The 15,552-nt window shown below is 53.7% G+C and overlaps 1 protein-coding gene across 4 annotated transcripts in view; it reads left to right on the top strand.

The window, feature by feature from the left end:
* Positions 1-14,536, top strand: part of POU6F1 (POU class 6 homeobox 1) — a 28,944-nt gene extending 14,408 nt beyond the window's left edge. For 3 of the 4 annotated variants that reach the window (XM_081821693.1, XM_081821695.1, XM_081821694.1), the window contains 8 exons: positions 3,007-3,128; positions 3,972-4,197; positions 4,709-4,965; positions 5,683-5,811; positions 6,434-6,637; positions 9,386-9,527; positions 10,082-10,250; positions 11,259-14,536. In XM_081821693.1, the coding sequence (XP_081677819.1) occupies positions 3,007-3,128; positions 3,972-4,197; positions 4,709-4,965; positions 5,683-5,811; positions 6,434-6,637; positions 9,386-9,527; positions 10,082-10,250; positions 11,259-11,604 (1,595 nt within the window). In that variant the 3' untranslated portion in view covers positions 11,605-14,536. The remainder of the gene's footprint in view (positions 1-3,006; positions 3,129-3,971; positions 4,198-4,708; positions 4,966-5,682; positions 5,812-6,433; positions 6,638-9,385; positions 9,528-10,081; positions 10,251-11,258) is intronic. The other variant, XM_081821696.1, reaches the window with a different exon arrangement.
* The last annotated feature ends 1,016 nt before the right edge of the window (positions 14,537-15,552 follow it).

Here is a 15,552-nt window from a genome sequence, read left to right as displayed (position 1 = left end):
AGAGAGAGAGAGAGGCAGAGGGAGAAGCAGGCTCCCAAGGAGCAGGGAGCCTGATGTGGGACTTGATCCCAGGACCCTGGGATCATGACCTGAGCCGAAGGCAGACGTTTAACCATCTGAGCCACCCAGGCGCCCCAGGGAGGGAGAATCTTAAACCGGATCATGCTCAGCAAGGAGCCCAATGTGGGGCTCGATCTCAGGACCCTGAGATGGTGACCTGAGCCGAAATCAAGAGTCGGACGCTTAACCGACTGAGCCGCCCAGGCGCCCCATCCCTTTTTACTCTTTAATCTGTCTTCCATATCTCATTTCTTCTGGTGCCTTAATTCTGTTCCTTGTCCAAACCTGCTCTCGGAAATGGATCCTAAATCAACTATTTACACGTTAGCATGAGTGTTTATGGTAGTGTACATCATCTTCCAGAGGTTTGTATATTTAAGCCTTTCACGAAAGTCCTATTCTCTGGAAGGGAAATTCTAGTTATCATCAAGAAGGTAAGGGAGGCATTTCGATGTACCTCCTAAGAAGCTGCCAACTTAGACTGTGGCCTTGCAATCTTTCTAGGTACGCAATATTACGAAGAGTTTCCTCTTCAAACAAAACTAAGTAATGGGAAACTTTTTCAGGATGAAAAAGCTCGAGTGATTTATATCACTCTAAATTACTACCCAGTCCTTGTCACAGTATGTATCTTTATAGTTGTGGCCACCAAGCGTAGACTGTAATAGGACACTTACCACCATATTATTCATAGGCCCATTTCCTTTATTGCCATAGATTCACACACCTGAGTCTGGGTTTGGCTATTGTCAAACTGTCTGGTTTTTCACTGTCATAACCGGTAGTGCTTTGAGTGCCTTTGTACTGGTCCTTTGAAAATTTGTTTTTTCCTTTGAGGTATTGTCCACTCGAATTCCTTTTGAAGAGAAATCAATTGTGTACATAGGAGGAAGTCATTACATGAAAAATACAAAATCTGTCAATGAGAGGACAAGTAATTGGCTATAAGGTACCACATGCCTGTTAAGCCAGAAAAATAAACAGTGACAAAACCTAAATTGGGTGGCACTTTGGAGAAATAGGAACATTATTGACTGTTCTGTGAATTGGTTCAGTCTCTGAAAAGCAGTCTTGCAGGAAGGGACAAAAGCCCTAAATGTTAGGCAAACCCTTGGACCCTGGGTCCTACTTTGGAAATAAATCCTAATAAAATGAATATGTCCTTTCTTTAGATGGTAAGCTTTTCTCATTCGTGTTCATCACATTCCCATTTTCCCACTTTCCTTTTTTTAAATTTCATAAAATTTTGTCAAGCAAAATCTTTTTTAAATTTTCATAGATTCAGGGGTGCCTGGGTGGCTCAGTCGTTAAGCGTCTGCCTTCGGCTCAGGTCATGATTCCAGGGTCCCGGGATCGAGTCACGCTTCGGGCTCCCTGCTCAGCAGGAAGCTTGCTTCTCCCTCTCCCACTCCCCCTGCTTGTGTCCCCTCTCTCGCTATGTCTCTTTCTGTCAAATAAATAAATAAAATCTTTAAAAAACAAATAAATAAATAAATAAATTTTCATAGATTCAGAGTATCCTTATGTTCTCTGATTTTTTTCAGTAGTTAGAACTGCATTTCCCTTCCACAGTGGAGATGAACCTGCCATTTTGTTTTCTGTTTGAATTTTATTTTATTTTTTTATTAAGATTTTATTTATTTATTTGACAGAGAGAGAGACAGCGAGAGAGGGAACACAAGCAGGGGGAGTGGGAGAGGGAGAAGCAGGCTCTCCGCTGAGCAGGGAGCCCGATGTGGGGCTTGATCCCAGGACCCCAGGATCATGACCGGAGTCGAAGACAGATGCCCAATGACTGAGCCACCCAGGCGCCCCCTGTTTGAATTTTAGAAGGCTTTAGTTGTTGCCTGTTTGTCTCTTTAATTCCTTAAACAATTGGATTTTTTGTCCTTATATACTGTGAACATTACAGTCCTGAGTTAAATTGCTGCCTTTCCAGATTAAAACGGGCTGGGAACGCAGGGTTGGAAGGTTATCTGATTCAGTGGTTCCCACTGTGGCTGCGTGCTGTATCACAAGAGAGCTTAAAAGAAAGTAGAGGGAGAGGAGAGGTTGCTGGCCTCCACTCCCGGCCATTCCCATTCAGGAGGCCTAGATTCGGGCCTGGAAATCTGTGCCCAGCCAGTATTAAGAGGCCACCAATCTGGTCTAACCTCCATCACCCCATCCGTGGTCTTACCATGTATTAAATAATAACCCCTCTCCTCATGGTTGTGTAGCTTTGAAGAGGTTTCCTGGTGGGGTCCCCAATACCTGACTAAGTCGGAAGCTGTAACATGGGTGAAAAACTCCGGTTCACAGGAGGTTCCTTTAGAAGCTCAGCGAAGCTCCTCTTCTGGACCTCAGCCCTTAGGCACTGGCAGAGAAACTCTGCCCAGCCTGGAGTGCCCCTGGGTTCCAGAGTCCAGTTTTCAGGGCTGTCACTTCAAGGACTTCCCCCTACAGGAATCCTCGGAGCTTTGCCCCAGGCCAGCACCTGCATCCAAAAAGAAGCCTGCAGGTAGTGTGAACAATGATTCCGCTGCCGGATGAGCCAAGGGAAGTTGCTCCCATCGGTTCTAGCTCCTTCCCTTGCTGCCACACGTTCACTTCAGGCCCTTCTACTGATGATGTGATAGGTCACCGTGTCCTGCGGAGCCGGGAAGTGAGAGACTGAGAGCCAGCTGCGCACAGGCCTGCATTTTCTTCAGCTAGAGGTGGGAGGAGGGTAGCCTACCTTGCAGGTCTGGCACAGGGCTCCCCAGCCTCCTGTTCTCACGACCGGCAGCACTGGGGGAAGCAGTCTCCCCGGGGCCAGGGAAGGCCAGTGATTGGCCTTGGGTTATGCAGAAACAGAGTGTGAGGCTGAGAGTTGCCCCCTCAGGCTGCAACAAGCTGCTGTACTCCGGTGACCCCTCCGCGCGTACCAGGCTCACTCCTTGTCCTTTCTCTCCATGCCACGTGAAGTGAAGTCTCTGCCGGGGATCCCTCCGAGCCCTGCCCCTGCTGTTGCCACCTTCAGCCAAGCCCCCAGCCAGCCTCAGGCCTCGCAGACCCTGGCTCCATTATCTGTACAGGCTGCCCCCCAGGTAAGGGCCCCCCCGGGGAGCTGAGCAGAGGGCCCTGGGCAGGAGCAAAGCGTGGGACAGCCAACGTGGGCTGGCCGCGGGACCTGGGAATTTCACGGGAAGAACAGGGAAGGGGCTGCGGCTTGGAGGAGGGACGCCCCCCTACTAGGCACCCCTGGCCTCTCCCCTACCCCAGATCAGGCCCACTGGGAAAATCAGATGTGTGCTTGCCAAGTCGTATCCCTGGGTCCAGCAAGGACTGTAGGTAGGGAGAACATTAACTCTTTCGTGCCACAGGTGTCTCTGTTTATCCCATGACTAAATGAGGGGATGCCCTTGTTAGCCCCTCCAGTGGATGCCTGGCAGAGTTAATGGATTGTTCAGAGTCCTCATTTAGAGCCAGGGGGGAGGCCCAGGGCAATGAGAAGCTGCCTCCCTATCCCCCAGCAGTGCTGCGCTCCCTGTGGCCCTTCGCTCCTGGCACAGATCTGCCAGGCATCCGGCAGGGGAGTATCCTCCATCAGAGCTGCCCAGAGGCCTCTGTAGGCCCTCGACTACGTGGTACCACCAGCCCCCGCCCCTGCTTCCCCTTGGCTGTGCTGTGAGCAGGGCCAGGCCCTGTCTCCAAGAGGGGCAGCTTCTCTGAAGGCAGGCTCGTCAGGTCCAGGCACCCCCTCAGGGTTGGGCCTCCGGCTAGGGCTTGTCTCTTCCCCACCCTCATGTGGCCTCCCCCCGCCCCCCCCCCCACCGCCCTCAGAATGCTTTGTTTGTGCTCAACTGGGTCCGAGAGACCCGGTGTTTGCGCTATCAATGTTGATTTTTTTATTTTTTCTTTTCTTTTTGAAATCTTGTTTGCTTTTGCAGGTCTTGACTCAGGAAAACTTAGCCACAGTTCTGACAGGAGTTATGGTTCCAGCAGGGGCAGTTACTCAACCTCTTCTTATCCCCATCAGTATTGCAGGTCAAGTGGCTGGTCAGCAGGGGCTGGCCGTGTGGACAATTCCTACAGCAACCGTGGCCGCCCTCCCAGGACTGACAGCTGCTTCTCCCACGGGGGGAATTTTCAAGCCACCTTTAGCCGGTCTGCAAGGTAACGGCAACTCTCCCCAGGACGGCAGCAGGCCCCCCACCACCCTATACGCGCGCTTGCCATGTTGGACTCAGAACCCGCGGCCCGCCAGGGCCACAGCCCTGGAGTCTGGATCCGGTGTCCCAGGCACCCCGCCACAGAGCTGCTACACCACCTCGGGACTCTAGGCCATGACACGGTGCTGGCCCAGCAGGCCTCTCCTACTCCAGCCAACTGAGACTGCCCCTCTCCCCCCACGCCAGAATGCACCCCACGACCAGCCTCCTGAGAAGGACTGCAAGAAGATTCAGCTTCTGGTTTTGAGCCTCCACATCTCCAGGCCCAAGGGGGGGGGATGAGAGATGTTGCCCTGTGCTGCCCCTGCAAGGATCAAGGGAATCACAGCTGCCTGTCCCCTCTGCCCCGCCGTCCCAACCCCCTCTCCTGCCTGTGCCAGATCCCCTGGGATTGGAGCCGCTCGGGGGGCCGCGGCTGGGCGTTTGAGCACCCCTGTCTCTGCCTTGCTCCATAGCAGCCGCTGTGCTGAACGCCGCCCTCCCGACTCCCGTACAAGCTGTTCCGCCGCCGGCACAGGCCTCCTCGCCCAGCCAGCCCCGGCCAGCAGCCCAGCCCCAGCCGCTGTTCCAGCCCCAGCCGCTGCTGCAGACCGCGCCTGCCATTGTCCCGCAGCCCACTGCTGCCACTGCTACTGCCCCTACGCCCAAGCCGGTGGACACCCCCCCACAGATCACCGTCCAGCCCGCGGGCTTCGCGCTGAGCCCAGGAATTGTAAGCCGCTGCCCTCACCCGGGGCTGACCAGGGATGGACCGAATCTTGGGCCAAGGGTGGAAGCGGCCCTTCCCACAGGGGAGGAAGGAGGTGGAGGACCAGCCCCCCGCATACGGCTCTTTTTTCCAACACATCAGCAGAGATGGCCCCCCTCTGAGGCCTTCTTGCATCTGCCAGCCCATCCGTCCCAGACAAGAGCAGACAGCCTCCGCCAAGAGGGCTGGGCAAATTCTCCAGAACCTGAACCACTGGATCGGCCTTGGAGGGTGGGATGATGTCTGGGGATTGCACACTTGTGAGCTGTAACTAAGGCGGAGCTGGAGGCTCACGCCCCCACGCCAGTGTCTGTCCAGTGTGGCTCCCGGCTTGCCAGGGGAGCTGTTAGGTGCGACTAGAATCGCTGGCCCCTCCAGTCTGGACTTTCTGTCCTCCCAGGCCTGGCCTGAGAGATTAGCCAGAGTTACCCTTCCACGGCGGCGGCCCCACCCTTCCCTGCCAGGCCCCTGCAGCCCCCGGCCCTGGATACTCTTCAGCTGGACCTGGGCCTGCAGCCCACATTCACATCTGCCCAGCACCTGTATCTCCCCAACCCCCGCCCCACACACACCCCACACCCCACACCCCACCCCCCACCCCCGGCCCTCAGCCTTCTCCTCTCTGCCTAGGGCTCTTTCTTGCCCCTTGGCCTCTGAGCAGGGCTCTTTCTCCACCCACAGATCAGTGCCGCTTCCCTCGGGGGACAGACCCAGATCCTAGGTTCCCTCACTACCACTCCGGTCATTGCCAACGCCATTCCCAGCATGCCGGGGATCAGCAGTCAGATCCTCACCAACGCTCAGGGACAGGCAAGTGGTCAAAGGCAGGGCTGAGGGGTGGGGGTGGTGGAGAAGCTGCCTGGGGGGTCAGGATACGGGCTAACGGTCAAAGAAACTCCAACAGGGTGTCAAGCTGCTGTCCCTGTCCCTCGTGTGGCAGCTCTGTGCTGATGCTGAGCCCAGACAGGGGCATAGCCCCCACCCCGCCCTCTAGGTGCTCACTCTAGCCGGGGGCTTTCATTTGTGGAGCACCCACCTCGTGGCCTGGCTCTGCGTTTGGTGCTTTCTCGTACATTACCTCACCTCACTTGGAGTACAGGCCTACTAGGTGGAGATTTGCATTCCCCTTTTACAGGGGAGAAGGCTGAAGTCCAGAGAAATTAAGCCACCTGATAAAATGAGGCAGGGCAGGGATTCGCATCCAGGGCCGTGTGACTCACGTGCAGACCTACTCCTGCCCCACCACAGCTCTGGAGATCGAACAAAGGAAACAGCTCCTAGAGGATGAATCCTTGTCCTTACTGACGAGGAAACTGAGCTCCAGAAGGGTGCAGTGATTTAAGTCCCTTCCCCTGCCAGTGTGGGGCTTTGGGTTGGGGGCAGGACTGGACACTGGCCTCACACCCGGGGTCCCTGCGTTGTTTCCTCGCAGGTTATTGGAGCCCTTCCGTGGGTAGTGAACTCGGCTAGCGTGGCAGCCCCAGCACCAGCCCAGAGCCTGCAGGTCCAGGCTGTGACGCCCCAGCTGTTGTTGAATGCCCAGGGCCAGGTGATTGCAACCCTGGCCAGCAGCCCCCTGCCTCCGCCCGTGGCTGTCCGGAAGGCAAGCACGCCTGAGTCCCCTGCTAAGAGTGAGGTACAAGGGCTGGGTTGGGGCGAGGGCAGGATTGTGGGGGGTGGGCGGCAGGCAGGGCTGTCTGGAATGGGCTGCCTCCCTCAAGACTGCAGGGCAGGACAAGATTATCTTCTGAAGTCCCCAGGAAACAGAGCACCTCTCCAAAGTGAGGGGAAATCCCAGGGTAGAAGGCCCAAGCGAGTCCCCACATACTCTGTCCAGGGAAGGAGCACCCCCCCACCCCTACCCACACACACCCAAAAACGCGTCTCTGTGCCCTCAGAGGCTAGTGGTGTGCTGAGAAGGCCAGGGAGGTGGTCAGAGTAAACTGAGCCTTGATTAGCTCCAAGGTGAACAGACCACCGGCAGAGCCCCAGAAGTTTATTCTGTACCTCCTCCCACTTCACCCCTTCACTCTGCACTGTGGCTTTGATTATTGCTTTATTTGTTCATTCCAGGAGCAGTTTTTGAGTGCCTACTATGTCCCAGGTGCTGAAGATCTAGAGACGAGTAAGATGCCCTCCCTAGCCTTAGGTAGCCCAGTGCTGGAGACACTGCAAGCCAGCGTGACAAGGACTATGATAGGGACCTGAGAAGGTGCTGTGGGGACCCAGAGAAGGGAGCTCCCAACAGACCGGGGAGTTCAGCAAGGCCTCATAGAGAAGGGTCGGTGAACTCATCTAAAGGGATGAGTTGGATGGGAGAGTGGGCCTACCTTTACGTAATTGCAGGAATGATAATGTGCCAGAGCAGGGGTTCCCAAACTTGAGTGCGTGTCAGAACCACCCCTTATTGGAATGCAGATTCCCCGCGCGCACACACACACACATTCCCCCCACCCCCGGAGTTCTTATTCAGTAGGGTTGGAGTGGAGCCCAAGAGTTTGCATTTCTAGCAAGTTCTCAGGTGATGTTGAGGCCGTGGCCCTCAAATGTGGTGTGCTGTTTCCAAGCTTTGTGAATAACCCCGTAGCCTCCTCTGTAACTTGGAGATTATCAGAGTACCAATTCAGAAGGTTATGAATGTTAACGGATATATTACACATAAGACAGTTAACACTCTGGTACACAGGAAGCACTAGAAAAATGGAGCTTTTATTTTATCACTGTTATTATGTAGTGGGGAGTCATGGAAGGGCTTTTAGCAGGGAAGTGGCTAGATGTGTATTAAAAAGAAATTACCCGGGGGGGGGGGGTGGTGGGCGGTTGGTGCCTGGGTGGCATAGTTGGTTAAGCATCTGACTCTTGGTTTCAGCTCAGGTCTTGACCTCAGGGTTGTGAGTTCAAGCCCCACGTTGAGCTCCACACTGGGCATGGAACCTACTTAAAAAAAAAAAAAATTAGCTCTTATCCAGGTGGAGCTAAGAACTGAACCGTGGCAAGACTTGAGTCCTTGTCACCTGTTAGGAGGCAGCCGAGAAACAGTTCTAGCAAGAAATGAGGAGCCCTGACTAAAGGCTAATAGGGTTCTGGTGATGAAGAGGGGAATGGACTTGAGAGCTACCAAGAGGTAGAATCCAGGGAATAGGACCCATCCTAGAGAAATCTACACTTTCCAGGAAGCTTTAAGAAAAAAAAAAATCATACTGGGTGCACCTGGCTGGCTCAGTCAGTAGAACATGCGACTCTTGATCTCGGGGTCATGAGTTCTAGGCCCATGTTGGGGGTAGAGTTTATTAAAAAAAAATCATACAAAAAAATACTAATGTCATATATTTATAGTTTCTCTTGATGATAAATATGATACATGATTTTTATAAAAATTCCAATAGTATGTTAATGGAAAAAAGTAAAATTCCACCTCCAGAGATGACTTCTGTTGACAACTTGCTTTATATGCCTCCAGACTTTTTTCCTGGAAACTCATATGTAATTTTTTTTGAAGATTTTTTTATTTGACAGAGAGAGACACAGCGAAGAGAGGCAACACAAGCAGGGGGAGTGGGAGAGGGAGAAGCAGGCTTCCCGCAGAGCAGGGAGCCTGATGCGGAGCTCGATCCCAGGACCCTGGGATCATGACCTGAGCCGAAGGTGGACGCTTAATGACTGAGCCACCAGGCGCCCCCATATGTATTTTTTTTCCTTTTATTATGTTAATCACCATACATGACATCATTAGTTTTTGATGTAGTGTTCCATGATTCATTGTTTGTGCATAACACCCAGTGCTCCATGCAGTACGTGCCCTCTTTAATACCCATCACCGGGCTAACCCATCCCCATACGTATTTTTAATAGGAATTATTCTCTAAAAACTGTTTTCACTTTACCTTTTTTTCCACTTAGCACTGTGACCCAGAGCTCTTTGCATGTCAGTATTCAAGAGATTTACTGTACTCTTTTTAATAGCTGCATAGAATCTCACTGTAGGGAAGTCCCAGGAATCACTTGCCAGTTCCTTATTGATAGATATTTGGGGCCTGGGAGGCCCTAGAATCAGGTTTCGGTTTCTGCTCTGAGGGAAAAGATTTGAGAGCAGTTATCTCGAGGGTGGATACTTGTTGGGGCTTTGACCAAGTTGTACTGAAACTTTCTGAGCCTCTGACCTGCCTTGTCACAGGTGCCTGAGAGGCTCCAACTTGGTCATGATTGTTAGGCGGGTGCTAATAAGTAGCTTGTAAGTCTCGCTTTGTGATGGCGCATAGGTAGGAGTGTGCCAGGTGGGTGAGGATTTCATGCCCATTTTGCCCTGCCTCTGGACCTTGCAGGGACTGCAAGCCCCAGAGCCAGGCGGGTGGGCAGTGGGGACTCATGGACTCTCTTTTCATAGGTACAGCCCATCCAGCCCACGCCAGCCGTGCCCCAGCCTGCGGTGGTCATCACCAGCCCAGCCCCAGCGGCCAAGCCATCTGCCTCTGCTCCCATTCCAATCACCTGCTCTGAGACCCCTACTGTCAGCCAGTTGGTATCCAGTAAGTGGCTCCTGGAGAAGATTGTAGAGAAGAGGAGAGGAGGCATTTATTCAAATACCCCAGCGCCTTTAGATGCTGCTCTCCTTAATAAACTTTCTAGAGTCCAAAGGGGAAGGGCAAAGGCCTGACACCAGGGATTGGCTCTCTAATTCCCATTCCTGCTGAGCTGGATTCTAGGCGTGATGATAGTGGAGGCTGCTTCTTTGAGAAGCCAACCCATGGGCTGTCTCTCCTTTGGTCTCTCACCCAGTATCTGAGGAATGTGGATGGCTAAGGTGTGCTTGGGGCTAGGAGTAGGGAGAATGGGGGAGGGTTGGCCATTAGAGCTGGAAGAACTTGAAAACAGACCCCTCCTTCCCGACAGTTAGTCCAGGCTCCTTTCCTGCAAGGCTTGTTTGCTTTGGGAATAGGGGCGAAGAGGACAGTAAGGGTGCATGGGCCTTTTGTCAAATGTCCTCATCCCTCACTACTTTACCAGGCCAGGTCAATAAGCTAGATAAGCAGTGATATCATCTGTCTTACACACTCACCCCTGGTCCCTTCCTCTGGCCTAGAGCCACATACCCCAAGTCTGGATGAGGACGGAATCAACTTGGAAGAGATCCGGGAGTTTGCCAAGAACTTTAAGATCCGACGGCTGTCCCTGGGCCTCACGCAGACTCAGGTGGGTCAGGCTCTGACTGCCACGGAAGGCCCAGCCTACAGCCAGTCAGCTATCTGCAGGTGAGTAAGTCCTGCTCAGGCACCTGATGTCCCTAGGCACTCACTGGGACCCAGGTGCATGGCTCCTTTCCATATTCTCCCTTGCTCCTGCCTCCTTCTAGACCAGGAAGGCTGTTCTAAGGATCGACATGAACACCTAGAGTAGCCAAAGACTGATGCAGTCCATCTGAGAGCCTTCTGTAGCTTATCTTCCAATCCTGAGCATTTATGTGGTCTTTTGGTGGGGGGAACCCAAGACCTTAATCCATTCAGGAACCCTACAGAAAAAGGAGTACAGCTTATGAAGTTGGTCCCCAAAGCGGGACCTTCGGTACTGACTTGGCTCTCAACCACGACCCCCGCTGCCCCCCCTCCCCGGTTATGCCCCCATCTCCCCCTCCTCCAAGGCATGACTATAAAGGGATGGAGCTGATTTTTCTGCGTGCAGTGTTCGAACTGGTTCTGGTGCCAGCATCAAAGGAGGGCAGAGGGTTTCAAACGAGAAGGAGCACATGGCTCAGGGATGGCCGAAGGGTGCCTGCCAACTCCCTGGATCAGACGAGAGTGACTGTTAGAGCAGGCTCCATGTTGGCAGTTCCGTAGTCCCGTCTGGGCTTGGTCAGAAAGAGTTGTCTGACTTGCTGAGGCTGCTGTGGGGCTGACTGGAGAGGTACTCGTTACATCCATGTGCCATCTCTGAAAGCCTCTCTAGACAACTCCTCAAAGGACCTCACTCACTTGGGTGTGAACGTTCTGGAAGAGCTGTTCATACAGCAGTTGCACTGTTATCCTTGCACCACTGAACTGAGGCCATGGGAGTGGTCTCCCTGGTATGACCTGGGATGCAGGACAGTCTGAGGAGTCCGGGCTTGGCTGGGCCAGGGTGGTCTTGGTGGGGGTGGTGAGGGGAACATTTAGTCCAGTGTCACCAGGCCTGAGAGGAGCGGCCCCTTGCGGAGTGTACTCACACCCCAGTGTGAGGAATAAGACATTCTCACCGTCCCTTCCCTGGGCTCGGGTCACCCACAGGTTCGAGAAGCTGGACATCACGCCCAAGAGTGCCCAGAAGCTGAAGCCAGTGCTGGAAAAGTGGCTGAATGAAGCCGAACTCCGGAACCAGGAAGGGCAGCAGAACCTGATGGAGTTTGTGGGAGGTGAGCCCTCCAAGAAACGCAAACGCCGCACCTCCTTCACCCCCCAGGCCATAGAGGCCCTGAATGCCTACTTCGAGAAGAACCCACTGCCCACGGGCCAGGAGATCACCGAGATTGCTAAGGAGCTCAACTATGACCGGGAGGTGGTGCGGGTCTGGTTCTGCAATCGGCGCCAGACGCTCAAGAACACCAGCAAGCTGAATGTCTTTCAGATCCCTTAGGGCTCAGCCCCCAGCCCTGCGTTCCAGCACTTTGTACTTCTCCCTTGGCACCTGGCTGCAGCCACCGCCGTGACAGCTCCTGTCACAGTGTGGCGTGCAGCTGTGCTCGTCCTGGGTCTCGAGACTCCACCGTGTGCATGTGTGTCCGCTGCCTCCCTCCCTCCGCTCCTCCACGTATCTCACAGCATGGGGAGGGCAGAGGGGCCCACCGGAGAGCTGCAGGCTCGGGCCCGGGCTGGTCATGCCGAGGGACCCCTCCCTCACTTAAAGAAGCACTTTGCTAATGTGGTTTTCGAAGGGTGAATTCTGGTTGGGAACCAGACACCCCCCCGTCCTTGGGGCAGGGCTACCACAGCCCCCGAAGGACCCCTGGCCATTAGCTCTTGTTTTTGATGGCATTCTCTCTGGCCCTCTCTTCCCCTTTGCTCCTGTGTGTAAGTGTGGCAGGGACTGCAGCCTCACCTCCCACCCTTTGCCTGCAGGCACACCGCCTGCCCCCCCCCCCTCCCCCCGCGCCCGCAAAGGACCCAAGAGGCACAATTCTGAAAAGTGTGATGAGCTGCTCAGAAGGTCAGGCTCAGTGTCTGCCTTGCCTTCCAGGTCAGAAGGTTCCCGCAGCCCTGGGGCCAGAACACGTGATCTCCTTTCCCACTTCTTCCTGATTCCTTTTGGGGGGAAATTGCACTAAAGCGGAACCTTTTCATTTGTAATCCATGGTGGAAGGAAGCAGCTCTGAACTCTAGCTGTCCTGGAGTTGACCTGGGTGTACAGCACGTTGGGAACTTAGCAAATAAGCCCGTCCTCCCAGATTTTAATCTAATCTCTGCCCATGGCTGTCTCCACTAAACAGTGAGGGATAAAGAACTGGCAGCCTGGAAAATCCCATTGCCCAAGCTCTCGCAGCACCCTGGAGAAAAATGAGGGAAGGAATGCTGACTCTCTCTTTCTCTTGTCCTCCCACCCACCCCCAACCCAGTGCCGGGCCTTCTCAGAAGGGGCAAATGAAACACTAAACCAAACAGCAAGGGCCCGGGGAAAAGGCCAACATCCAGAAAGGACTGGTGGCAGCCCAGGAAGGTCTCTTGCAGAAGGTGACTTAACTCTTAATTTTCTTTGAGACTCAGAGCCTTGGATACTGGAGGAGAAATCTTATTTTGTCCAAAGTCTTAGATCACGTGTTTGTGCAAACAATCCCCGCTCCCCCCCTCCGCCCCCAGTCAAGAAGACCCCTGAGGCAGGATGGGCGTCACCTGTAGAAAGGACAGCTATGGCACGTTGAGGGCTGGCATCTCACCCAAGCTGCTAAGTGAGTTTCCCAGCCTCACGGTGGCTGGACAGCCCCTGGAACTCAGTATATCACTCTGGGAGGTCAGGAGAGCACTAAGAGGTTGGCTTAGATGAACCCAGGAGACCGTCCCTAAAGGGGCACAAGTCACAGAGCCAGGTCCATAGCAGCCGCCCAGCTCCACACCTCACAAGATCTACCCCGATGAGGTGGCTGCGAGGCGAGGGCCCATCCCCACCCCCACTGGTCACTGTGGCAGAGCCACCTCCTGGTCTAGCTTCCTCTGGCTTGCTGTCATTTCCTGCCTACGACTGGTCCCTGGCAGGCCCTACATTGCCAGAGTGTGAGAGGACAATTGTGTGTGTCAAATTGCCACACACACACACACACACACACACACACACACACACACCCCCACCCCTGCCCGCTACGTTCAGACCAACCAAACCTTCCCGAGTGTGGTGAGAATGAGGAAGCAGGCAGGCACCTTGCCTGCCCCGGCCTCCCAGGAGAGAATATGTCTCCCGGGGGGGAGGCGTCACACTCCAGTTTAGGGTTATCCACCCTGTCTGCATGAGATGAACTGGCTTGGGAGAGGCGTGCTAAGCAAGTTTTTAGTAAGAAGAGTTAAAGTACTGGGGTTGGCAAACGATTCAGTGACTTACCCTTCAATAAATCAGAGAGAGACAGGTTTTCACCCTCAAACACTTGCGTTCAGATATGCTTTCTTTTTTGGGAAAGACAAGTGGGTCACAGCTGGAGCCCTGGGAGTAGCATATAATCCAGGGTGTGGCCGTGGCCCTGGAGATGCAGGAGGAACCCATCTGTCCTGGTCTGCGAAAGGAAAAAGATAATGAAGTTCTGGTCTAAATTAGGCCTGGCCATGCTTTCTCAGCTCCTCCCTTTTCTAAATCTGTCTTCCCGAGGCTGGGCTAGAATGAAACCATTTTCTCCTCTCCAGGAAGGATGGGTAGGTCTTTCCGAGGAACAGGATTTTTGCAGGCTGAATTCCCCAGGCAGGGGGGTGCAGAGTATCCCTGAAATGGCCCAGGGCAGAGCTCACCGGCTTGCTGTCTCTGTTCCTGCTCTCCCATGTCGGACCCTCGGGGAGCAGCTATCTGTACCCGACGTGGGTTTTCTGCTTTGTTTCTGGTAGCACCAGGCTCTGAAGGGAGTTTATATAACTTTTGTTTTGAAAGCACCTTTCCGGACAGAGCCAGAGCTTAGGCAGGAGAAAGGGCAGAAATGATTTCACTGTCTGCGTGTGGTGGTGTTTGTTTTTGTTTTAAATGAAAGAAAGACCAAAACTTTCTGTGGCCCAGTGAATCAGCTGGGGTCTTTGACCCTGCCCTATCCACGGCATTTTATCTAGTGGGGGCCCAGGGAAGAATTTGGCCAAGCGGATTGAGGAACACACTTGAATCCGGAATGAGAGAAACCCTGACGTTTTTGTGCCCTTGGACCCACTCACCTTCCTATGCCTAGATTTCCTTTCTGTCTCATAGGCCAGGCTCTGACACTGAGGTTCTGACTATCCCCCCACAAGGGGCAAAGCCTGCTGAGGGCTGGAGTGAGGGGTGGGGAGGGAAGAATGGGGATGAAGCACTTGATGTAGTTGTGTGGAATAAACAGTATTTTTCTTTTGTACGGGTCTGCTTGTTGATCCTTCGCCTCTCAAGAGCTGATAGGGAGAAGCCAGACAAGTACCGGGGAGCTACGTCTGCCATCGGAGCTTGTAGCCTGGAAAACCCCATTGCAGGAGGGCGAGCGTTAGTGCCCTGGCCTCTCACTTCAGAAAGCCCTGCCGTGACCCTCCAGCCAGGATCCTCCCCACGGAATGCAGGGTCAAGAGGATGTGCCCTTTCTCCTTCCAGGACCTCAGAATTCCCTGCAAAGCCCACTTTCTGACCTCTCCTCCGGGTCTTGACAGACTGTGCTGTTGGTGTGCACACTCCTAGGCCCAAGAGGTGGCCAAGGGGCAGCTATTTGTCAGAGAGCTGAGTGGATGGAGCTTGGATATACAAGCTGGAGTGTTTATAAATACCCACAAAGCCCTTTGCTGTGTGAGGTGGGTGTGCCAGGGGGGAAGAGAAGGCAGACTGTAGGCTGGGGACCAAGGCTGCGGAACATTCTAACACAGAACTTCAGGTTATTATGAAGGTATGCTTATCATGATACAAGGCTAGATCATTCACAGTTAACTTAGACTTGATACAAATTTAGCTGTGTGGTAAGTGGATCTTCATTTGTGCTCTTCCTTAGGCCTACAAATGTTAGGGGCAGACCTGGCACTTGGGCTTAGAGCAGGGAGAGCATGACTGCAATATGGGCCCCTCTCTTTACCTGTCTACCTCCTAGGAGTTGGGTTCATGCCATGCAACCCTGCACCCCCCTCCTCCCCCTTCCACCTACCTGGTATTGATAAGGTCTGGGCTCCATCATCTAAACTGGTGAGAGCAAGGCATCACCTCTGATTCCACCCAATCACCATCCCTGAGCCAGGCCCTGTGCTGGATTCTAGATCATGCTCTACCACTCCACCTCTGCCCAAGGGACAAAAGGTGTCCAACATTCTGATGTAGGGCTTAGGGATCCGAGGAGCTTTATAGCACTCTGAAATAATGGGGCAGAAAAGTCAAATAGAGGGCGCCTGGGTGGCTCAG

Source organism: Leptonychotes weddellii, chromosome 5, assembly GCF_054177405.1.
Source record: "Leptonychotes weddellii isolate Sample4059 chromosome 5, ASM5417740v2, whole genome shotgun sequence".
In the NCBI taxonomy this organism is placed as follows: Eukaryota; Metazoa; Chordata; class Mammalia; order Carnivora; family Phocidae; genus Leptonychotes; species Leptonychotes weddellii.
This window is presented reverse-complemented; position numbering and strand designations above follow the sequence as displayed.